Here is a 25,523-nt window from a genome sequence, read left to right as displayed (position 1 = left end):
GAGCTGCCAAGGCCATGTACAGGCTGTGGTGGCCTTCCTACTCTTGAAGGTATCAGCATTAGTGGGAACTCCTGGAGATGGGCCTTTAGGCACAGTAGCTGTAGGCCTTAGGAGAGCAGCTGTGGTGTCGGTCCAAATCCTAGCTTGGCTGGAGTGCTTCACCAAACATGCAGTGTGCAGGTAAAGTGCAGACATCAAGTCTACACATAGTCAGGCCTTTTGGAAAATCTGCCAGCCACTATGGTGCGAGTCCCTTATGACAGTTCTTTGCCATGCTGTGCCCATAAAAACACACTGAGCATGGGAATACCATTGATGGGAAAAAGCGTACAGCATAGTTGACTTAAGCACATGCTTATTTTGGTATTCATGAAAATGACTTACATCTTATAGAATACTTCCCCATGCTATGTTTCTTGGACCTCTAAAACCCTAAGCAATTAAGAGCCGTCCCATTTTATGAATTAAACACTGAGACTTGCAAGTCTGAACCCAAGACTCGCAGCCCAGGTTGATCTCTGTGGCATCACAAGCAGACCCACGGTTTCTGGGCTTGACTTAGCGGGAGGTCGTAAAGAGCACATGTGTGATTCCCTAGTCCTCTTGCATAGGTTCCAGCACAGCTGGGCAACTGCAGGGACCCCTGAGGTTAGGTCTGCGCAGTGGGTCACCAAGCATGGTATACTTGTTAGAGCAGGGAGCAGCAATAGCCCCGGGAGGATGGGTGTGCCCACTGTCTTCTCAACAGTCCCACCCTGTGCCCACACACTCGGGGCTAAGCATGGGGCAGACAGCTCTGCCAACACACAGGCTGCAAAGCCACCATTCCCTTTACTGGAGGCATGTGCTCCTGTAGGAGTTTGATGTTCTGTATGAGAGACTAAAAGCCTGACCTGGTGACATGTGAACTGGCGTGAATACATGCACACACACCACATCCATACATATATTCATTCTCTCTCTCTCTCTCTCTCTCTCTCTCTCTCTCTCTCTCTCTCTCTCTCTCTCTCTCACACACACACACACACACACACACACACACACACACACACACACACCTGCAGATTTTTCTCTACCTTTGGAAATGACTCCTTTCTTCTATGATCCCATGAGTGATGTCATGCTGAGGCCCTGCAGCAAAGTGTGGATCGTAAGCTTCCATTGTAGGGGGAGATTTAGTCTCAAATGTCGAAGCTTGGGAGGGGGCAGGGCATATGTCTCTAGCAGTGAGGCATAGTGGGAAGCCTGCCTGGAGTGGAGAGGCCTGTGTTGAGGTCCTGCCCTGCCATCAGCCACCTCTGTGACCATTAATGACAATTTCACAATCATGACCTCAGTTTCCACATCCTTTGGGCAAGTAGTTAGCTAGAAAAGTAAGAGTGGCCTCAGATGGCCCCAAGCTTCCTTCCAGCTAAAAACATCTTGCCTTTAAGCATTGAATCAAAGGGGTTCACCATGTTGCCTATGGCAGGGGTGGCCCAGACCCTTGGGAGCACATTGAAAACGCCATTCTCTCAGCATGCCTTCACAGACTCTGTCTGCTAGAAGTCATTTTAAATTGCAAGGTCGGGGCCCCTTTTGCTACCACTTCAGCGTATAAAATCCCTTTCTTGCTAGTGCATGGAGAGAGGGTGGCAGGGGTTTGATTTGACTTCCCGCAGGGCATGGAGTTGAGGGCTACCAATTTTCAGGTTCAAGAGTTGTTACTCCGGCTTCCTGTTACCCACCATTAGGTTTGATTGATAGTATTAAACAGAAGGAAAACGGTGTTTTACTGGAGTGGGGAAATGCATTCGGTTAAATAATAAGTATATAAAATGCACAGTTAGAGCTTTTGTGAAGGGAGAGATGTAATTTTGTGGTTGTGCATGTTCAGGACTCTCTTCCACATGAGGTTTTGTTGGGAGAAGTAGAATGCATTGGCTCAGCAGAACGAAGTAAAGTCGATGGTCCTAGGAGGGCATGGGCTCATTCAGAAGCATCTTTAGATTGGGAAGCCATGCAGTTTGATGTTTCGGGGGCAATCAGAGAGAAGAGAGGACTGAGGGCTGAGAAAGGCTGTACAGAGATCAGTAGCCACAGATACCCCACAAGGGCCACTGTGGTAATACAGACCCAGGGCTCCCTGGATGGGATACAGATTTCTGAACACTGGCTGCTTGTCGTGTTTCCGGCTGTGTGCCACATTCAGAGTCTCTGGGCCAATTTCACAAACCCAGAAGATCTGATTGGTTCCCGCATATGAGATCATTACATAGGGACCACCTGACCTCAGACGCCGGCACACACTGGCCTGTGGACCAGAGTGGGTTTTACTGGTCTCTGATCATGGTACAACCTGTAAGGACCCCTTTGCCTCTGACCCTGCCTTGGGAGTCAACCCCCCAGTGATCTCTGCCACTTCCAGAATCCACTTTCCCAACCAATAATGTGCTACATGGAGGGACCAACTGTGTCTTTCTGAGTCATGAAATTATCCAGACGGTGACTCACACCATCATCAAAATGAAATCATGTTCATTTGCATGTGGTGAGTCATGTTGGAAAAAAAAAAACTAAATTTCAGGAAATTGGAATTGTCTGAGAGAATCTGGTAACCATGGTTTGCAGTTGAAGAGATTAATGCCTGTTAGGAGTGAGCAAGGGATTCTGGGAGCTGTCTAACTCAGGTACATTGAGAAGTAAGTTGTGAACTCTCGTGACAACCAGGATGAGTCAGGTTGTTGACTTCAAGGAATGGCTTATGAACACTGAACCCCACTTCCCCTCCTCCATAAAAGCAATATTTCAAGTTATTGGACTGGAAATTAATTTGATACTAATTTGTTCTCAGCTCATGCTTTAATGGGCTTGTATTCCTGTATATTTAATTAGAACCTACACTTGATAAATAATCCATTAACAACAGAGCCTCAGACGAGGTTCCAATTTCCGAAGTCGGTAATTATTGTCACCACTTGGCTTTTCTTACCCTCTCCCCCAAGAAGGGAAACTCTGAGATGGATCTCAAAGGTCAGTGATCCTGGTCACCCAGGCATCCTAGACTCCAAGAACAACAGTGACTGTCCCTTCCTATGGAGAGTCACCTGCAGGTCACGGAATCCCCCACCCCACCCCGTACATCCTGGCCTGAGAGGGGACCAAGATCCCCTGATGCCCCGAGATAATTCAGTCCAGTTACATGCATCCCCCATGGTGAGCAAATTTTTACATGATTCCCCTGAGAGTTACAAAGAGAGGGGCGGGGGGAGGAGAGGGGGGCAGGGAGGGGGGAGAGAGAGAGGCAGGCAGAGCCACACAGGGAAGCACACTGGCAGCCATGTCTCTCCTCCTTGGTGTTCTATTAGATATCCGATGTGACTGGCTGGGCAGCTCCAGTCCCTTTCAGTTCCCCCACCCCCACCCCAGGGTTTCTTGGACTAAGCCACTGCTTATTGAAGAGGACAATCTCATGGAGGAGAGACAGATCACCAGGCACTCCACACACCTGTGTCTGAATCTCCTTCCCTCCTCCTGACTGTGTGCTCTCTCCATTACCCACCGCCTCTGCAGTTTTCCATCTGCAGGTAATTCCTTCCCCTGAGGTAATTCCTCAGGACACCAGCTGTCCATACTGCAGTGTGTGCAGTGAAATGCTCTTAGACAGGAAAAAGCAGGGTTCTTCATAGAACCTGGAAAGCATGATGCCGGATGAAAGAAGCCAGGCACAAGGCCATGGATCTCGGGCTTCTATTTGCATGAAATGGACAGAGCAAGCAAATCCACAGAGGCAGAAAGGAGGCTAGTGGTTGCCAGGGGTGCTGGGGAGGGACTGCTGGGCTCCAAGTGTCTCTGTGGGGTCATTAAAACGCTCTGGAATTAGATAGTGGTGATCATTGTGCATCTTTATGGACTTCAGTGACGGAGGACTTCAGGTACTCCCTGTACTCTAAACAGAACACCATAAAGTGCTGACATGGTGTGCTTTAAAATAGTGAGATGTGTGGTATGGGAACTAAGTCTTGACTTGAAAAGAGAATTAGCTCTGCAGGATATCCAATTGTCATGTAAAGCAATTGTAATTAAAAGAGTGGTCTTGGCTTAGGAGTGGACAGTTGAGCATTCCTCGGTGGACTATAAAACAGAGAAGAGCCATGGCCATACCCTGAGTTTTCCCATATGCTCTGGTGTGGATGTCTCATGGGCTTGAACACTCAGTCCCCAACTGGTGGCACTGTTTGGGAAGGTTGTAGAACCTTTAGACATGGGGCCTTGCTGGCAGGGGGTTGGGCCACTCTCTGCTTCCTTGAGGTCACACGTGAGCAAGCAGCCTCCCGCTGCCAAGAACTCCACCATGACTTTTTTTGCCGTGATGGACTGGGAGCTGAAAGAAATCCTTTCTCCATGAAGTTGTTTCTATCAGGCCACAGAAACAAGAAAGGTCACGGACACAGCACACGGCAGTGTCGGTGAGAAAACTGATGAGCTGTGGTGGATAACATCTGCCCTTGGTGTAGGGGAAGTTGTACACACCCTGTACTTCTAGAACAGAAATAAATCTTGGGTAGAATAAAGAGCCAATCTCAAGACCATGTAAACAGAAGAAAATAAGAACTATGTACCTTCAACCTCAAAGAAAACTGCCTTTAATAATACAGAAAATTGTGGGGGCAGGATGCATGGAAGAGATTTGAATTTATAAAACCAGAAACTCTGGATAATAATAGTCAGTTAGAAGACTTTTCTTACACAATTCTGAGATTAAACTATTAATATCCTGAATGTGTGTGTGTGTGTGTGTGACTCTAAAATCAGTAAGAAAGATTCAAATAAAACCACATCTCCCTGCAGCCTCTCCAGCTCCCTCCATCCTTTGCCTTTCGAATGACCAAGAATTTTCCTTTCTTACATTGTTGAGATGATCTTAGCCAATTCCTCATGATGTCATGGCTTTCTCTTTGTCACTCAAACTCATCTGGACTTTTTTGTTTGTTTTTTAATGTGTGTGTGTGTGTGTGTGTGTGTGTGTGTGTGTGTGTGTGTGTGTGTGTGTGTGTACCATATGCATTTAGGAGCCCATGGAGGCTGGAAAGGGGTATCAGATTAGATCCCCTGGGACTGAATTGCAGATGGTTATGAGGCACCAAGCCAGTTCTAGGAACCAAACCTGGGTCCTCAACAAGAATAGCAAATGCCCTTAGCCACTGCCTTTTTTCTTAGCAAAGTAGAGATAGTTTTTGTGAATGACTGTCACCACCAAGAGTAAGGTTCCTATGAGCTGACGTGGGTATGGTGGAGGCAGGCTGAATCCTGACTGTCACTTAGAAGAGATGGTCCCTTTCCTGCAAAGGGCCAGCATGTTGCTAGCATCATGAATGCCTGGATGAGGAGTGCTGAGTGTGAGCAGGCATTCCTTACCAATCAGCTGCTTAATTGGAGCTGTGACCCAGCCTTTTTTTCAACAGCATAGTTACCTCGAATCTGGACAGAGCTCTGTCTTCCCAGGAGGCATCTGTGCTGTGGTTGCTTTTTGGAATGTTATAAGTATCCTACAGGGTTGTTTTTTTTTTTTTTTTCCTTCTTCTGAGACCTCACTCAGTGACCTTCCTGCTGAGCTAAACGTGGGTGATTCTGGAGATGGCTTCTTTCATTCTTCACTAGCCCCCATCTGCTCTGCTGTTTTCCTAAGCCATCGATTCAGGCCTGGTTTTATTGCATTTCACAGTGTGCTTAAATACCCCATCCGTTTCCTCATCCCATTACCAGAGACAATTTACATGAGGGTAAACCAAGGATGTCAGTGTGATTTGTTCTGCTGCTGCGTTTTGTACAACTGTGGCCATTAATTAGTGCTTTCCCAGGGGGTGGCAGGTGAGAGCGGAGGCCAGTCAGGCTCGTCAAAACCCTACTGATAATCTCTAAGCAGGTCTGATACCTACCCATAGACCCTGGGAAGGTACACTGGGCTGAGCAGTAAACATTAAGTGTAATATGTATATGTAATGTGACATAACATGTGTCATATGGTATAACATGTCCTATAGCTGAAGCAAGGAGAGGAGACTGGAGGAATTTGGGTTATTCTAAGTGGGAGCAAGATGTGTGGCCTGATTTCCCCCTCTCCCTTTCAGGATCACTGTTACTACCACGGACACGTGCAAGGGGATGCCGCTTCAGTGGTCAGCCTCAGCACCTGTTCTGGGCTCAGGTAAGTGGACATGACCATGGATGTTCTGACTTAACCAACTGTAGACCACCCTCTCTCTCTGCACTCACTGCAAGGCCCTGAGAGCAGACGCTGGCCTCACGGCACAGGTGCCCCTCATCCTGGGCAAGAGGGAGCAGGCCTGTGCTGGTGCTCGCCATAGCACAGCTGGCCCAGGAGCTCCTTCATTTCCCCCCTTTAAATTCTGTTCTCAGGCTGGGGCATAGGGGTGGGGGCCTGAGAACCAGAGGAGTCCCTGAGTTTAGGCACCCAAGCACGGCCTGTGACTGGGGTTAAGGCTCAGTGGTAAAAATGCCGAGCTACACAAAGCCACAGATCCAGTCGCCAGCACAGCCAGAAAAAAATGAAAGAACACAGGCATGGCCGATGTTTTGTGTTTGTGACCCTGCTGCTTAAAACTTCCAAGTGCTAAAAGATAAGACATTGTCTACTAACATTGTAGGTGCTGGCTTAATCAAAACAGATTTAAAGGCCCCTTCTCACTGGGAAAGAATAGAAATAATTTAACATTGACCGAGTGGAGTTGGCTTCAGGCCTACCTGAGGGGTTTCACTGATGAGCAATGGATAAATGTAGAGAATGCCAATGACCTTTTGACACCCCGGGATTACCTACTCTCAGCCCTGTCCTTCCAAGTCCCAGCCAGTCACCACCAGTAGACTCTTATGTGCTCTCTGGAGAAGCTACTTGTCCCATGAATTTCCACTCTTGCCCTTGTTTTCCTCACTACATCTGTGTATTGAGTTGTGAACTGTCAGCTTGTATCCTCAAAGTCCTAAGTGGCTGGGGCCAGGGCACTGGAGAGGAGCTTCAGGGAAGGAAGGAGAGAGAAGGACCTCAAAAATGTACCAGCTTAAATGACAGGGTCGGGCTGTGCTTTGTATGTCTCAAGTAATTACCACTTCCGTGAGTTCTGTGAGAGTTTAGGGAGAATGAGACCCCACATACATCACAGCATACAGACACACAACAGTGCAGCACAGCTTCACACACATAAATGACATAATGCGTACAATACACATGCGATCAGCAGCCTAACACACACACACACACACACACACACACAGAGAGAGAGAGAGAGAGAGAGAGAGAGAGAGAGAGAGAGAGAGAGAGAGAGAGAGAGAGAGAGAGAGAGAGAAAGAACCCATCTCATTCTGCAGCCCCCTCTCGTTCCACACAGGGTTCTCTTTGGTTCATGTAGGGTTGGTCTGTTCCTTCACCTACTGCATAAAGTTCTATTTTACACGTACATCTCACTTTTCCCTCTTGTGCACATGAGGGTGTGAGTGTGGGTGGTTTCTGCATTTTCTCAGTTTTAGTCAGCAATGTTCTCAGCACCAACTGGCTGTCATGTGAGGGCTAGAGAGGGCATGGCTGGTGTGTGCCAGGAGAGCACGAGCCCTTACCCTGGGACTAGTCACACTCCTGACCCTTCGTTTTTTTCAAAGAGCTTCCTCGATTGTCATGGTGATCCACAGAGAATGGGGGTTCACTTCTTCACAGCCTCCCCAGTGGTTAGCACATCTCATTTCCTTCTGAGTGTTTGTCACTGACTATCTAGGACTGTGTCCACAGAGGCTCCTCTCCTTTGCGATTGTCTGTGCACTCCAGACAGAGAAGGCATCCATGGACTTGAGAAGGGCTTCCACCACTGTCCAGCTGAGTGAACCAGGGCCTGCATTGGGGTTATTTATAGATATGGGTGACTCAAAGGCAGCTGCATCACAGGGAAATCCTTTGTGCAATTTATAGATAGCTACTACAGAAGAGTTACCTCACCCATGGCCCACTGTCTACCTGTCTTGTTTTGTTTTGTTTTGATTAGCTATTTTATTATGCCTCTGCCTCTGCCTCTGCCTCTGCCTCTGCCTCTGCCTCTGCCTCTGCCTCTGCCTCTGCCTCTGCCTCTGCCTCTGCCTCTGCCTCTGCCCCTGCCCCTGCCCCTGCCCCTGCCCCTGCCCCTGCCCCTGCCCCTGCCCCTGCCCCTGCCCCTGCCCCTGCCCCTGCCCCTGCCCCTGCCCCTGCCCCTGCCCTCTGCTTCTGCCTCTGTCTCTGCCTCCCAAGTACTGGAATTAAAAGGGTGTGCCGCCACCACCCCCCAACTGCTATTTTATTTCTTGAGACAAGATCTCATATAGCCCAGGCTAGCCTAGAACTCACTGTGTAGCCAAGGCTTGCTTGAACGTGTGATCCTCCTGCCACAGACTGTCTGGTGCTGGGATTACAAGCACATGCCACACCTGGCTTCTGCTGTCTACCTTCAGGTCTTGTGAGTCCCTTGAGTCTCCCCATTTCTCCATGAGGGAGTACTGATGGCAGTTGTCATACCCAACCCAGAGGAAACAGCTCTACAGCATACCCTAAGGGAGCCAGCTGCCCCGGGGACCCCCATGCCACTCAGCCACCACATACTTCATCCTTCCTGGGCTGCCCACTAAATGTCTATTTCCACACACTGCCTGACCACTACAGACTCCTACAAAACTACAGGTCATCCCCATATAGCAAAGTCGCCCAGACACAGCTGTGTCTGCAGCAGCACCCACCTCCCATCCCCGCTCCTAAAAAATATTCCTTTCCCTAGCCACAGACTCCAGAACTGGCAGCCGAGGGATGCTGTGCAGGCACTGACTGTGCCCCTAACTCCCCCACCCCCCACCCCCACCCCCGCCAGATCCCCTTGCCACTCCCACACAGGTCACTCATTAGCAGACAAGTTACAGACCCATGCTGTCAACTTTATCTTTCAAGCCAAGAAGCAGAACGTGGCATCCAATCTACAGCTCTCTGACAGAAGAATCGATCGGGGCTGGAAATAAAGAAAAACTGTATTTATCCATAGTAGCACCAGCATAGACATTAGGAAAGAGAATGAGGATAAATTTTCTGCTAAGTATGGTGTGTTTTGGAGACACAAGGGCATGAAAGTACCTGGGGGTGTCATCAATTCACAGAGAGAAGTGGTTGTGCAAGTGTGGTGTGCAGCAGTCTATCCATAATGACGGGCAAAGTACTCTCTTATACCCAATTCTGGCCAGCTCATAGTTGTTCCTCTTGTACAATTTAGACCTAGAAGCCACAAGTGCACATGTGTATGTGTGTACGTGTATGGTGTGTGTGTGTGTGTGTGTGTGTGTGTGTGTGTGTGTGTGTGTGCGCGCGCGCGCGCGCGCATGCGCGCGCTGTGGTCTATACATGGGTGTGGGTGGACATGTGGAGGTCAGAGGTGGGCATTGGGTGTCTTTTGTTGCTCTCTGCCCTATTTTTTTGGAGCAAGGTCTCTCGCTGAGCCTGGAGCTCACCAGTTCAGGGAGGCTAGCTGGTCAGTGAGGCCTCAGGATCTGCCTGTCTCCATCTCCCCAGTGCTAGGGTACAGATGTGCAATGCCACATCCAGCTTCTCCTCGGTACTGAGCATCTGAACTTGGGTCTTCATATTTGTATGACGTGCATTTTACTCACTGAAGACTTCTCCAGCCCTGGACCAGCATTCTTTTTTCAGCTCTGTGTCCTCTTCTCCGAGAGAGCTGCATGACGTCATCCCTGCTTCCCCGCTGCCTGGGCTTGGTTGGCCTTTACAAAGTCAACTCCCCCATCAAGGCCAAATCAAAGGGACACCGCTCCATGAAACCTCCATCCAGTCTAGCTGTACCCTGGAGATATACACACTTATATCCTACAGTTCCTACAGCACCACTGGACCTCTATAAATACCTGTCTACACCCTGTATGTCCATTCTCTTCTCTGGCTCTTCCTGTCCTATGGTAAGAGCCTTCAGTGTGGGAAACATTCCTGACATATCCTATGTACCCCTTGGCCATAGACTGGAGCTTTTAGTGGTGCCACCCACACTTAGGGCTGCTTTTTCTCAGTTAAACCTCTCTGGAAACACCTTCAGGTGTGACTCCTCGCCCATTTGAAATCCAGTCCAGGTGACAATGAAGACCCTAACCACCATAACCAAAATAATCATTTGCAATTGGGAATCAAGACAAACACGCCCATTGTAGGATAACTGCTGTGTGGATGCAATATTATTGTTGATCATTTGACAAATGGAATTGACATATCTGGAGAAATCTGAGCATGTATCTCAGCGCAGCCTCTCCTCGTGCTGCCAGTGGCCTCTGCTGATCTCTGGCACCCCTCTTCTTGTGCTCATGACATTCCACAGTGTCTGCCTCCGTCTCTGCTTCTTCCCTGAGTGTTTCCTTGTGTCTCTTGCAAGGACAGGTCCTCAGAGTTAGACCCCACTCTCAGAACAAGGTCATTTTGAGAGAGAGGTTTGAATTACATCTTCAAAGACTCTTCAGTGTGATCCATTCAGCAGTACTAGAGTTTAGCCTTCAAAACATCTCTGTTCACTTGGGCATTCATCATTTTACTAGTGAAACAGGCCTATGCCATCGGCTTTACAGGACATCTGTAAATACTAGAGAGGACAATGCATTCAAGAGCCTGGAGATCCAAAATGCCTGAGGAGCAAGGGGCTGGAGAGATGCCCAGTGGTTAAGAGCACTTACTGCTCTTGCAGTCAATCCAGGTTTGGTTCCCAGCACCTACACAGTGGTCAACAACAGTCTGTAACTCCAGTTCCAGGGGATCTGGCTCCCTCTTCTGGTTTTGTGGGCACTGCATGCAGACATATGTGCAGGCAAACTATCCAAACACATAAAACAAAAATAAATATATTTTTCAATACCTGGGACCAGCAGTGTTTCTGATCTGCCCACATTTAGGATTTGGGGCTTTCTGACTAAGGATACTCAACATGTAAATAGCTATTTTAAAATATTTTGTAATAGTTTCATCTTCAACATCTTTTGTCATGCATCTCACACCGGTGGCACAATACATTTGAAACAGCAGCCACGGGCTGGCTGGCTTTGTGCCTAACCTCAGTACTTGGCACATGGTTGTGGCAGTCATGGTAATGAATGCTTGTTTTGCTTGTGCATGAGATATTCACATTGTGAAAATAAGCCTATGCAAATATTGCTAATATTAGCTAATACTGCTGCCATCACAGCTTATCAAACATACATGAGAAAGGATATTACTTTTACCCATGAGCTCTTCCAGAAAAAGGGATCGAAATGAAATTTCATGCCAGCTGCCTTTCGGTCTCATGATTGACAGCATGATACAGAGACCAAAAGTCCTTCCTCAGGAAATGCTATTAGCAGCTTGGCACTGAACTTGCAGGGATAGTCTGTATCTCCTCATTGTTGTCTTATTATTGGGAGGGGGTTGCGGTGTCAGGATCCATGCGCCACATTCCTGCTTGTCCGAGACTAATAAGTAAACAATAAAAATAACAACATTAAATTGCATTATTGCCTGATGCACCCTTGCTTCAGGGACTGAAGTCTGAATTTTCATCATAAAACCTTAATCTTGGGGGAATATAGATCTGACGTGTTTTCCCAATGAAGCCTAATAGAGCCAACTTAGCAGTCTGATAAATTCCTTTTCATGTCCATTCAAGGGGAAAATAACAATGCTTTAATCATTTCCATTGTTATGGGGGCTTTGTTTGTTTGTTTCATTTTGTTCTGTTTCTGACAGGGTCTCATGTAGCCAAACGCTGGCTTCAATCTGTCTGTGTAACCTAGGATTCCCTAAAGCCCAGCTTCACCTCCCATCTCCCAAGAGCAAGGACTGCCCAAGCCGATGTGGTGCTAAAACAGGAACAATGCTCGTGCATGCTGGACAAGCATGTCACCACCTGAGCATCATTCCCGGCCCAACTTGGAATCTTAGGGAAAGGCCGTTGATTTTCCCTGCAGCCACTCATCTCTCTGGTCTGTCTTTTTCTCCCTCTACTTCACTCCTTTGGTCCCTGTTCTGAGAGCCTCGTTCCTCACTCAGCAGGGCTGATAACCATGGGGAAGCAGGTGCCGAAAAACACAAGCCTCAGATACACAGATCTTCCTTGAGCTACCTGGGACCTTAGATACAGGGAGTGATGACTGGAGCTTCAGCTGCATGAAGATCACCACAGGAATGGGTATATGGAGGCTAGACTCCAAAAAGGTACCCACAGTCTCTGTCTTTCCCAAACACTGGCACATCGGCTTGATTTAGGCCTTTCCTCCCTGCCTGCCAGAGAGGACAGAACCCCACCTTCAAAATCTGCTAGACTCAAATTCTCTGCTCTGAGATTCTTCCAACTTGAAGTTTATAATCAAACATTTATGACATCCAACTTAAAACAAATTGCCTCCCTTATCTAACTTGGGGCCAGGGAGGGCTGTGAGAACATCACATTTCTACATCTCGAAACCTCGAGTGCTTGAATTTTGGACTGTTCTTTCCAGAGCTCTTTACAGCTAAATGATTAATTATACCCGGGATAGTCCAAAGCAATTATTTAATTATGCTGTATTTCAGGCTGCCAACTGTGCGGAGCAAAGGGGAGGCCTTCACCCCCGTTTCTCAACATCTGGCCTTTGGATGACTTAAAAGATAAAAGGAGATATGAGAACATTTTTATGACCAAGTAACAATTTCTAGAACTTTCCACTAAGCAGAAAAAAAAAACTTTTAGTGATTGGCTTCTTTCTCATGATTAGAGCATGGTGCCATGTTTCATTCTCCCCAGCTGACTCAATGGGTAAGAATTGAAGAAAGCAGCAGATAGCGTATGGTATAGTGCAAAGTGGCTGTATTTTCCCTTCAGTAGTATTTCTTTCTACTTTCTCTTTTTTGTTTATTTTGTTTTTTAAGTTTTTTTTTTCTTAATTTGGGCTTCCTAAAGTCAACACTAATGAACAAAAATTCCGGCCACCCATTACAAACTTAGAAATGTCAGTGTTATTTCACGAGGCTGTTCAGCATAGGAGATGCAGGCTGCCCCTCATATTTGTAGCCCAGAGGCGTGCCTGGGTCATGGATCTAGGCATGCTCACAGATACTGTCTGGGGTGGGGGTGGGGAGGTGAGAAGCTATCTACATGGTCTTTTCTGTCCTAGAGTATGAAGAAGCCCAGACTTCTTCAGTTACTTCCAAACTGTGTTGGCTCCTTTGTTCTATAGAGTCAGGCATGCTGACTTCTGCTAATGCCCTCCACAGCTCTCACTGGCTTCTAACTGCTCCATGCCTGGGTGCTGTCCCCTCACTCAGGGGGGTGGATATCATAGCAGTGACCTGTGTCTCCCACTGCCTGTGACACCTCAACAGAGTTGGTGAAGAAGCACTGATCCACCTTGAGTTAGTTACTGCGTATTTCATGCTCACCCCAAGAGATACCTAATCACTCCACCCACTTCCCTCCATAGCATTTGAGTATGGAAATACGGCCAGAAAGAACAGTTGTGATCTGGGGAGACATCTCAGTCCATAAAGTGTTTGCTTTGCAGGCGTGAGAACCTGAGTGTGTTCTCAGAACCCATGTAAAAATCCATGTGTCGCTGTGTAAGCCTGACATCCCAGTGCTGGAGAGGTGGACACAGGAGCATCCCCCGGGCTTGCTGGACAGCCAGCCTAACCAAATCAGCAAACTCTGGGGTCATTGAGAGACCTTGTCCCCAAAACCTAAGGTAGAATTGGAGCAAACAGATGATGTCATTTAATCCCAGGGCTGCTTCATTAATGTTTGCCCAGCTGGTGTGTCAAATGGTAACAGTGAGGTGATGAAGTCACCCACTGCTACTGTGTTGGAGTTAATCTGTGACTTTAGATCTAGATGTGTTTGTTTTATGAAATGAGATGAGCCTGCATTTGGGACATACATATTTAAAATACTTATGTTTTCTCTTGATGGACAGTTCTCTTGGTCAGCATGAAGTGACATTCTTTATCTCCTCCTACAAAAACTGGCTTCAGTCTATCTTGTCAGATATTAGAATATCAGCGCCTGCTTCTCCTTGGTTCCATCTGCCTGGGATACTTTTTTCCATCCATTCTCCCCGAGGTGATGTTTATTTTTAGCCATCAGGTGCATTTTTTGGAGGTAGCAAAATAAGAATTCTGTAATCTTGTCTTCTAGTCTGTAGCTCTTAATGGGATAATTGAGATTATCCGTAGACAGTGTTATTACTGACAGGTATGTGTATATCCCTGCTATTCTTGTGGACAGACTCCTTCCGTGTCCATGGTTTGTCCAGTGTTTGGGGGTCTCTTACTACGCTTTTGTTTAATTTCTTTTTAGCATGGTTTGTTTTTTCCTCCTCTAGCCTCTTGAGTGTGTTTATCTTTCTCTTTAGTCCCAAGGATTCCCCGCAGTGTTCTCTGGAGGAGTGGGATGATGGTCATGAATTCCTTTAGCCTGCCTTGATCATGGAAAGTTTTCTTTCGCCTTCGGTTATGGTAGATGGTTTTGCAGGTTATATTAAGCTGGGCTGGCAGTTGTGATCAGATTTTGAAATACCTCGTCCCCAAGCCCTTTGTGCTTTGAAGGTTTTGATTGAAAAGGCAGCGATTGTTCTGATGGCCTTGTCTTTCCTGTGGCCTGGTCCTTCTCTTTGGAAGCTTCTGGTGTACTTCCCTTGTTCTGTCCATTCTGTTTTAAAGTGTGATGCGCACAGGAAGCCTCTTCTCCAGTCTTGTCCCTTTGATGTCCTGTGTCTTTCTTGGATCTGGGTTGGCTTCTCTCTCTCCCTAGATTTGGAGATTTTCTTCCGTGGTTATTTTCTTCTGTGAAATACTTTCTTGCTTGAAATTCCTCTCCTCCTCCTGTGTCCATGGTTTGTCCTTTTTACCGTTTTGTGGTGTGTCCCCAAGTTCTTGCATGTTCTATCCATCCGCTTTTTCAATCCATCCTTGACCCTGATGGACTGCCCCACTTGCTCTGCTTGTCTTCACACCCGGCTTTTCTGTCGTGATCGATTCTGTCCGTGAGGCTTTACACTCAACTTTTCAGTTCATCTACTGGGTTTCTCATGTCTGTCTTCATTTCAGTGGAGTTTTCTTCAGTATCTTGTTACTTTCTACTTCCATATCATGAACTGACTCCCTTATGTAGTCAACTGTTTGTGCTCTCTTGGAAAATATTTGTGTCCTCCACAAGTTGTTTGAACATATTTGTAATCATTCCTTGGAATGTTGTGACTAGAATTTTGTCTGAGCCCTTTCCATTGGGAGCCACGACTATAGAGTGGCTGCTTCGGGAGAAGACACGTAGTCCTGACATTTCATGTTACTTCTGCCTTTCTACTTGGATCAGCCCAGGTGAGGTTAGAAGGTTGGTTAAGGTTTTTGTTCTTTTAGGTACCTCTCTTCTTTCAGTGGAGGGGTGTATAGGTCAGAAGAGTTGGGGCATAGTAAAGTCATGGTGGGCAAGCTTTCTCTCCATCAGACAGGCCTTACAGACACTAGGATCTCTCTCCAGGCCAGCCCTGTGGTTTTGATACTGCAGGAATAGTCACTAGCCAGCAGTTAACCCACTCTGACAGTAGAGTAGCGGGCGGCTACAAAGCAGATCCTTGTTAAATACTAATGGCTGGAGAGAGTAAAGGCCCAGACAGTACCATCTATACTAGTGCGTCAGTTATTGTGGGTGTGAGTGGAAGAAAAAGAGAAATGAGAAACCACAGTGAGTGGTTAGTGGTTAGAACTAGATGAGAACTAGAGACAAAGAACATGCGGAAGAGTAGGAATACATAGGGAATACATACGTAGAGGAAGAGTAGAATAGTAGAGGCAGGTTGGGGGAAAGGAAGGGAGATTTAAGGGTAGGCAACAGAATGGTATAAAGATATATACTCTGATATCATAAACCAGGTCAGCCTCTAGGCTTTAGGAGATGTAGCAATAGGAGGAAAGGAATAGGGAAAGAAGAAAGTATTTGATGTAAGCAGTGGGGATGCAGCTGGTCTACGAGGCTGACTGGAGTATTACAGAGATAAGGAATAGCTGTGGGAGGCTGAGCGCTCTGCAGAGACAGGAGAGGATGCAGTCAGTGGCCTGGATGTTGGTTTCTGTCTTGTACGGCACAGCCACTGCATTGCCTTTTGTGCTCTGCTCCGAGCTGTCCTCCATAGTGATTTTTGGCAGCCCTGTTCTTCTTCTGTGAGTTCCTAGCTCCACCTCTGCGTGGAGTTTTCTTAATGAGCTATCTGGCTCTGTTCTTTGAGCTGGGGATAGTTGCCTGGCTTGATTCACAGGGCCTCAGCGGGGGTGCCTATGCGGTGCCCAGAGCCTTTTCTAGAGCTTGTACTTGGCTCCCACTGTTTCACTGTTCCCACTGGGACATTAATGGGGTCCTGGTGGCGATCTCTGGGACCCGGTCGATAAAATCTCTTAACACAGCTTTTGCAAGTTTTCTAGACAAGGCCTTTTAGCCTGGTTTGCAGTTGACTGCTGGAGTTTGCTGGAGTCTGCATCTGTGGCAGCAGCAAAGGTTCAAAGGCATAGGAAGTTTATTGTAGCTTTGACCAGGTGGATCCTGGGGGCTGATGAGGGAGTGATGAGATACCCCTGTTTTCTTTGTCTCCCTGACTATAATCAATCGTTTGCTCTGGCTTCTAAGCCGCTATCTTACCCAGAGGTCTTTTGTCTATGTATTTTAAAACCCTAAACCTTTATTTCTAAGCCTAAGTGTTGGCTCACAGGGTTCTGTTTGGTCATTGTCATTCCCAGAAGAATGTTTATCTTATGAATGCTGCATTTAATATCACGGAGCAGCAGATGGCCAGCATTCCTGTGGGTAGGATACATTCACGCAGTATAAGACTTGCCTAAAATTGTCAGTCTTTGAAATAACCCATGAATAGCAACCTGATGTGTGAATCTGTCCTTATCCAAGGAAGAGAGATGCCACCATTTAAGCAGTAACTTGGACACCTATGGAGCTGAATGTTCTCACTGAGTGGTGTAACAATCATGACAGGAAGTTACTGTTATCCACCTTGTGCTGGTAGAGAAAGCAAATTTGGGACACTCGGGAGAGTAAACAAGCTCCCACGGGTAGGAAGTATCAGAGCTGCAGCTTGAACCTGGAGCCACTGGACACCAGATGGCCCTTGTCCAGCCACAGGACAGGGCGCCTCTCAGTGTTCCTTAATTCTCTAATGGGCTTCCCATTTGATGTGTAAGAAAGAAGACTGGAGTTCAGATCCCTAGAACCCACATAAATGCCTAATGGACATAGCAGCTGTGATTCCAGCCTTGGAAGGTGTACAGATGTGATGTCTGGAGCAAGCTGTCTAAGTGTGACTGGTCATGGGTGATCCCTGAGGCCCTGCCTCAAAGCATAAGGTGTAAAATGATCAAAGAAGATTCCTAAAGTCCACCTTTGGCCTCCACATGAGTGCATACACACACACACACACACACACACACACACACACACACACACACACACACACCAGCATGCACATACATGTGCAAACACTCAGATGCACATACACACAATAAGATATAAAAAAAAAAAAAAGAGCTCCCCAACGGAATTAAAGCTAGCCCCATACATACACATACACACACCCAAGGATTAGCTCAAATGTTTTGGGTACTGTGTTAGTTACTTTTATTATTATGAGAAAATACCTAATAAGAAGCCACCTAAGGGAGGCAAAGTTTGCTTTGACTTATAATTCAAGGGGATGCAGTCAGCATGATGGACAGCATGGCAGCGGGAGCTGGCAGCTTCTGGCCACATTACACCATGGTCAGGAAGTCGAGAATGGACAGGAAGTAGGGCTGAGCTATAAAACCTCAAGTTCCACTCCCCTGACCCACTTCTTCCCGCAAGGCTCTGCCTCCTAAAGGTTCCCAAACAGCGACACCCGCTGGGGACCAAGTGTTATAATGTGAGCCTGAGGGGAACATGTCACAGTCTGTCCACAGCAGGTTCTAAGATGGGTGCATTGATGTGTCCATCTCCCACAGATTAAATAAGAAAAAAATATAAAAACATTATAAATCTTCCCTCATTTTTATATCTGAATCCCTTCAAAGATTTAGAAAATAGGTTTGTCTAGGACAAATTATTTCAGAACAGAAACTGTCTTTTCAAAAGAGAAGGGAAGGTTTGCTTTCTGAACTGTGTCTGTTAATTCGAATGGACTTATTGTCACATGGGGCCTTTCTTCCAGACACTCTTTCACAGTAATATATCTTTGAGACGGGGAGGAAAAAACAAACAAACAAAGACAAAACTAGGCATAATGCAGTCTGTTCTTTACCATAAAAATATTTGAAGCAAGTGAAATCTTGGTTTTCAAACAATTTTCAAAATGAATGACACAAACACAAAGTATAGAAGTAGCTTCTCCTCCTAAAGTTTGAAAATATAAATAAACCAGGATTTCCCTTTTTATTTTCTATCTCATTTAGAACTCTATTTTGGGTGCTAGGGAGATGGTTCAGAGGCCAAGAGCATTCAAGAGAACCAGAACTTGGTTCCCAGCACTCATGTTGGGTGTCTCACAAACACCTATAATTCCAGCTCCTGGGACCAACACTATCTTCTGGCCTCCGCAGGTCCACACACACACATGTAGCATACACACACACACACACACACACACACACACACACACACACACACACACACACATACACACCAACACAGAATAAGTCAAAGTAAAAATAAATCTTTTTTAAAAAAATCTATTTTCATCATAAATAAGAACAGTCCTTAAAAATTAATGTTTGTATTACCTTTTCAACAGGGGACTTATCGTGTTTGAAAATAAAACCTATATCTTAGAACCGATGAAAAATGCCACCGACAGATACAAACTCATCCCAGCTGAGACCATGAAGAACATCCAGGGGTTGTGTGGGTCACATCATAACCAGTCCAGCCTCACCATGGAAGATGTCTCCCCTGAACCCTCTCAAATGTGGTCAAGAAGGGTAAGAGGGCATCCCAAGTTCATGTTTCTTGAGCTGAGGCCTGAAGGAAGAGACCTTGAGGGCTGGGAGGTCTGAATCAAGCTTGCTGCTGGATGCAGTATGGATGGAGTGAGCCCCATTCCTCAGGAGGCAGGGGATGGCCTGGGAAGAGTATGGTCACAGACTCAAACCCCTCCCTCTTCCCTGCAAATGTGAGCATCAGATTCATTAACGTGATAAGTAAAGTCTCATCATCAGGCTCAGGGGGCACAGACAGCAGGGAGAAGCCAGGAGGGGACAGCCTGATAGCCAGCAAAGCAAGCATGAGTTCCCCCACGCCTTCTCATTCTCCACCTTGAGTTTGATCACTCGTGGGCTAGTCCACAGTTCGGGATCTCAGAACTAGCTATAGAAAATGGACCATCTCGACCCACCTGCCTGTGCAGAGGGCCTCGGAGTCTTCTCCAGTGATTTTACTGGTCTCGTTTATCCATAGGCCACGCTGTCGCCGTCTGTCCTTGTCCCCCAGGACTCTGCAGCAGCCTGCCTTTCTGACCTCCTGCCATGACTCTGTTTGTGCTGCAGCACTGGAGTTGTCAACGGAGTCTGTGCTACAAACTGACTCCCCTCACCAACATTTCCCATAATGCCCTGGAACAACTCGGCCCTATGGCACCTGCTCATTGTCATTCACACGGGCTGTACAGGCCACAGTGGAGCTTTGTTGGCAAGGAGCAAAGGGTCTTTTCCACTGCTAGGTTATAACCAGAGATGAAATTATCAACCTTTTCCTGGCGGGTTTGTTTTTGTTTTATTTGGGGTAGGGGTGTGTTATGTGTGTGTTTCCTATTCTTCACTTGAGAAGAAATATTTAAAAATCAAATGTATGGTATCCCCTATGCTAACATTTTATTGGAGAGGACCGCAAGAGTAACATGTTCTTCACATCCCTCAACACATGTTGTCTTTCCCAGCTTTAGCTAACAGTCATCTAACTTTGAGCCAACAGTACACCTTACGGTCGACATTCCGTGAAGATTTTTCTTGGTGCATTTTAACCCATCCTTGCTTGCTTGCTTCCCTTCTTTTTGCTTTCTAGCAGTCCTAGAGATTGAACTCGGGCCTTATGCATGCTAGGCCCCCTAGCCCTCTAAGTTTAAACAAAAAGAGTTATGTTCCATGTATTTGCCCCTTTCTTGGCATTCTCTTTATACCTGTGCAGAGTGTCTGTTCCCCAAGACTGCTCTAAGCCACCCAGCTCTGGACCTTTCCTTGTCCATCCAGATTTTCTGTCATGAGATCCACACCCTTCCCCCTATGATGGTTCCCAAGATTGTCTGTGTATAATGCTCAAAACGTCTGTTTGTCTGCCTCCTCATAGGAAGAAGAGCTCTCCCTTTACATACTATTGCTCACCTTGGCATTGATTCTTAAGGAATGGGGACGGGAGCCCATCTGAATTCCAGGATCTTAAAACTACCCAGAAATGCCAGGGGTGATGGTGTACCCCTATAATCCTAGTACTTTGAAGGGTAGAGGTAGAGATGAAGAGTTCAAGGGCATTCTCATTACAGAACCAACTCATGGGATCGTATTTCAGAATAACAAAACGAGGCTAAGGAAATAGCCCAGTCAGTACAGTGCATGTATGCATCCCCGAGTTTGATCCCCAGGACCTATCTAATACATTTTTTAAAAGCCAGACACGCAGATGCTCTTTTGCAATCCCAGCTCTGGGAAGGTGCAGACAAGAGGAGCTCTGGGGCTCCCTGGCCAGCCAGTCTAGACTGCTTGGCAAGTTCAGTGAACATTTCTGTCTCAAACAAAGCAAAACAAACAAAAACACAACTAACCAACCAATCTGTGAACGATGTCCTGAGGAAGAATGCTTGAAGCTGCCTTCTGGCCTCCACACACCTGCTCACACAAGCATGTGCACCTACACACACACACACACAGAGGGAGGGGGAGACAGAAAGACAGAGATGGGGGAAGAAAGGAGGGGAGAAGGGAAGGAGGAAGGAAGGGAGGGGGGAGGGGGAAGGGAGAGAGAGAATGTCCGCAGCAGCAGCAGCAGCAGCATCTCAGCTCCTGAAGGGTCCCTCTTGCATTCCTTCCCTGCCCCACCTCTCTTGAGTGACAGACTTAAGAGCTGGAATCAGAGACGGCCTCTCTAGCCCCTCTCATGTTTATTTCACTCTTCAAACATGCCTGCTTGGGAGTCCAGACCCCAGCTAGGATGTGACTGAGCCAAGCTTCACCCATCATAAACAAGTAGAACATTTGCATTTTGTTTTCCAGGCTCTTGGCTTTGAGTACCTGGTTGAATGCCGGTTACCCACATTGCATGATTTATAACTTGACAGTTTAAATGATGCTCAAATGTGCTCCCATTTCATTTAGAAGTACAAACTTGGTCTGTACTTGCTGACCGTATTTTAATTCCCTGAGCATACACAGCTCTCCAGAACCATGATCGGCACCATCATCTCCAGTCACATTGACGTGGAGAGAAATGAGGAAGGCAGCCTAATGATGCAGGGTGCCGCTAATGTGGGGACGTAAATGAACCTTTCAATGGAGAAGGGACGGCATGGATGCCGGTGCCATCCCCTCAACTCCCACTGTTGTTCTAAAAGTCCTGTGATGGTCTTGCACAAGGGAAAGAACTTGCCCTAAACCGTGAGCATATAATGAAGACGGTACAAAAAAAAAAAAAAACAATTTTCAAATAAGTAGAATACTTGGGAGTCCCGGGCACCTAGAAGGTCATTTTGGAGAGCTCTGGTGAACAGGTAGAGCAGAGATTCGAGGTGCATGGCCATCACTTGCCTCACTATGGTGCCTTTTATTCTATACTTAAAAAAATCAATATAACTGCAGCTAATTAATCTTGTTTATGCGGCAAACAAGCACAATTGCTCTTCCCCAGCGTTTTTCTGACCCCCCCCCCCCCAGGTGTTAACTATCTCGGCTTCTCTGTAGATGTTTGCATTTTTCCTCACGGAGCACCAGGAATCCATCTGATCGAGGCGGTCACACTGGCTAGCATATAAAAAAGCTGAGCTGTTTGTCACTTTTACAAGGCTCTCTGTTAGGTTGTAGAGAGAGCCCCGTTTGCTTCTGGGAGGCAGGAGTGTCATAGTTTTCTCTCTGGGGATTTTTAAGTCCAGCCTCATGTGTGTTGGTACTCGGCTCACCTGCCTGGACTCCATCCCTCTCCATGTGCCTGCAAGAGAGGAAAGGGGGAGCTTGAGATATGGCTCAGTTTGTAAGGTGCTCACCTCACACACACAAGTGTGTGTCCTTGGCATTGCATAAACTGGATACGGTGGTGCATGTTTGTGATCCCAGCACTCTAGAGGTGGAGGCAGGAAGATCAGGGGTTCAAGGTCAGCCTCAGCTCCATAGTAAGTTAGAGGCTAGCCTGGGCTACATGAGACCACATCTCAAAGCAAACAAACAGAAAGAATAGAAAGGGATTTTAGCAACCACCTTCGTAAGCTTTGTGAGAGAGACAGGCTAAATCTGCTAATAAGAAAATCAAACCATACATCCCAAGAGCAGAGAAAAGAATTGTTTCATGAAGGCAGTGAGTGGCCTTGGTCTTGTCCATCCCTATATCTCCAGTACCTAACCCATCATGTGGCACACAGCAAGCTCCCAGAGGACACTCAGGGATGAGCAAATATCCGCCAATGATCTGGCCATAAGAAGACAGGCTTGCTCTGGAAACCCATTGGTAGCCTTGGTCTCCCCTTGTTTTCTTGACTTGAGTTAAACTCTCTGTGCCAGACATCACAGCAAGCTCTTCAGAGGATACTTAGCCTCTGGGCACTTGGCTGGGTTGACTCGCAGTGGTCTAGGAACTAGTTCCTTCCTGGGTACCTTGTCTCCACCTCTGTCCCTACCTTGGAGCTGAAATTGTTGGTCCATTCTCAGAGACTCGGGTTCCTGCCTGGGAAAAGCTTTGTTCACAGTCCTGCAGAATGAAAATTCAGTCAATCAAGCAGTTTCCAGTGTTGCTGCCCATATCACAAATTTCAAATATATATTTTTAAAACTGGACAGCCTAGATAGGTAGCGATCACATGGAGGTAATTTAAGCCTCTCCTTCAGGGAGCCGGCCACTCCCCTGTGGCTTTTCATTATGATGTGGTTAAACTTCTCTCTGAGCTTGCAATTCTCTGAATTCATGAGAAAATGTGGATTTCTCCAAAAACTGCAGAGACAGGAAAATTGTATTCGTGTGTTTGTTTTCATTATCTGGGGTTGTGTGTTTTCTAAATGATGGGCCAAGGCCAGTTGGAAATGTCCTCTGGTCCTAGATTTCACCCTCTGCAGTCTGAAAAGTGTAAATGCCTAAGCAACCAGCCCTTTTTTGATGAGTTTTTCATGAGAGATTAATTTATTTCTCCATTTCCACAACCATGTTTTTGTCTGCGTAATTGGCTGAATTTGTTTATGGTTGAACAGGGTATTGTAGCGGGGAGGGAAAGGCGAGAGAAATTGATTCCTGGGAGCTGGAGTGGTGGCTCAACAGTGAAGGGCATTCTGTTCTGGGCTCAGATCCCCCAGCACCCGTGTAGAGAGGCAGGTGCACCCAGCATGCACCTGTCACCCCAGCACTGGTAGAGGAGTGGGGACTGGTGGGACCCAAGGACTCACTGGCAGACCAACCTAACTGAATTGATAAACTCCCAGTTTACTGAGAGACCAAGTCTCAAAATCTCAAGGTGGAAAGGGTTAGAGGAAGACATTTTCCAGCAACCTCTGGCCTGCACATGCATACACACACACACACACACACACATACACACACACACACACACACACACACACACACACACACAGAGGAAGGAGCACACATATAAACACATAAACATACATATGTGCACACATCAGGGGGATGGAGTGGGGAGAGAGAAAGGCTAAGGAGATTTCTACTTCTTGGCCCCTCAGGAAGGAAGAAGCACATTTGCAGAAGGGTCTCATTTTGAGCACACACGGGGACTGACTTTTTGGCTTTCTGAGTTCCTAGTTAGCACCGTGAAGCCTGCCTGTACATACAGTTTCCAAGCCCAACGGTTTCTCCTTGCAGTGCTGTAGAAGCGTGAGAAATTATACCTTTCATGGTACTTCATTTTCCTTCCTCCATGAGGTTTCCAGATTTCTTCAGGGACACCTAAATTCATGAATCAGCACAGCTGGGCAGCAAGCGGGAACACCACTATAATACAAACATTTTTCTTGTAAAAATCTGTTTGGAAGATTCTGGCCTGGTGGAGATTTGTTTTATGAAAGATGTTTCCCTCCGGATTATGTGACTGGAAACCTGATTCAGAGCATGCCTTCATCCCTTTTGCTTTTGTCTGGACAAGTGGTTGTAACAGTGAGTGTTCAGCTCAAGCCCTGTATGAGACTTAAGTCATAAACCAGCAATTTCAGCCGGGAGGACCAGAGACGAGATCAACCCCCACTTCCTCCAACTGTGTGTTATTGCAGAAGCAGAAGGCTTTGCTTTTCTGTTTTCAGTGTTTGATTTTGGAGACCACCCTCCATGAATTGGTTTATTTCCCCTAAAACATGCCTTTGGGATCCTCCCAGTAATTTACAGAAGAGTGTAAATGCTTTCTGAGGAAGCTTGATTAAAATGTAACCTGCCTCAGAGGCCGTCTCGTTTGCATCCGTGTCCCCACTGCTGAGTGTACCCGGATAGACAGTTTCCATATTCTTCTCAGCCACTCCGCTCTTGCCAATCCCAACCCTCAATGTCATTCTTTTAAAAATACTGTTTCTTCCTCATCTCTCTGCCGCTCCTTTGTATTTTGTCTGGATGCACCACCACCACCACCACCCCACCACTCCACCATCCCACCACCCCACCACCCCACCACACCACCACCACCACCACCACCACCACTCCACCACTGCCCTTCGGCCCAGTCTTCCACTGCTTCAGACTAGATGTTTAATTGGTTGGCCACAAGCATCCGTTCCCCAGAAAGAACTCGGCATTTTCCCAGAGGGATCACACATTTCTCTACACAGTGTCTTCTCCTCCCCTCCCCTCAAATCATGGAGCAGATGTACATGGGCCATAAAAGGACAAGGGACACAGTGACTCCAGTGTTGCTTCAGTCATCTTCCCATCCTCATGGAATCTGCAGCAACAAGCCTTTGGCTGGCTCTGGTTCTAGAATGTTCTTTGATATTGTTTAGGTGCTCCTTTTGTTTGAAAAATGGCCTTGACTTCTTTCGAACCCAAGATCAGTGATTCAACGAGAACCTTATACCTTTTTAGGACTTCCCACATGAGAGTGGAAACGGGATCACCCCTATTGAGGCTTCACAAAAAGATCACTGGGGCTGGGAGTCAATTTCTGGATGACACGCAGCCACAAAGTCCAGAGAGGAAGAGTCTCCCCTCCAAATATTATTGTTGTTGTCTTGTTTGCTTTTATTTATTTATTTTTTTGAGAGACATGCACAATGTTCTGGAAGTCCCAGTGAAGTATTAAGGCAAACTAAACTC

General features: G+C 46.8%; 1 protein-coding gene and 1 long non-coding RNA gene across 2 annotated transcripts in view; one reads left to right on the top strand and one right to left on the bottom strand.

Moving 5' to 3' along the window:
• Positions 1 to 25,523, top strand: part of Adam12 (ADAM metallopeptidase domain 12) — a 317,008-nt gene that overhangs the window by 206,246 nt on the left and 85,239 nt on the right. The window contains exons 5-6 of the mRNA XM_042285092.2: positions 6,111 to 6,187; positions 18,823 to 19,009. Coding sequence (XP_042141026.2) covers positions 6,111 to 6,187; positions 18,823 to 19,009 — 264 coding nt within the window. The remainder of the gene's footprint in view (positions 1 to 6,110; positions 6,188 to 18,822; positions 19,010 to 25,523) is intronic.
• On the bottom strand, positions 21,941 to 25,112 carry LOC143269242 (uncharacterized). Its single transcript, XR_013045664.1, has 4 exons — positions 24,923 to 25,112; positions 24,116 to 24,218; positions 22,900 to 22,970; positions 21,941 to 22,217 (listed from the first exon to the last, which is right to left on the bottom strand). It is a non-coding gene; the product is annotated as an uncharacterized LOC143269242 (long non-coding RNA).

The sequence above is a fragment of the Peromyscus maniculatus genome, chromosome 1, assembly GCF_049852395.1.
Source record: "Peromyscus maniculatus bairdii isolate BWxNUB_F1_BW_parent chromosome 1, HU_Pman_BW_mat_3.1, whole genome shotgun sequence".
NCBI lineage: Eukaryota > Metazoa > Chordata > Mammalia > Rodentia > Cricetidae > Peromyscus > Peromyscus maniculatus.
The sequence above is the reverse complement of the archived record's forward strand: the minus strand, read 5'-3'. Positions and strand labels throughout refer to the sequence as shown.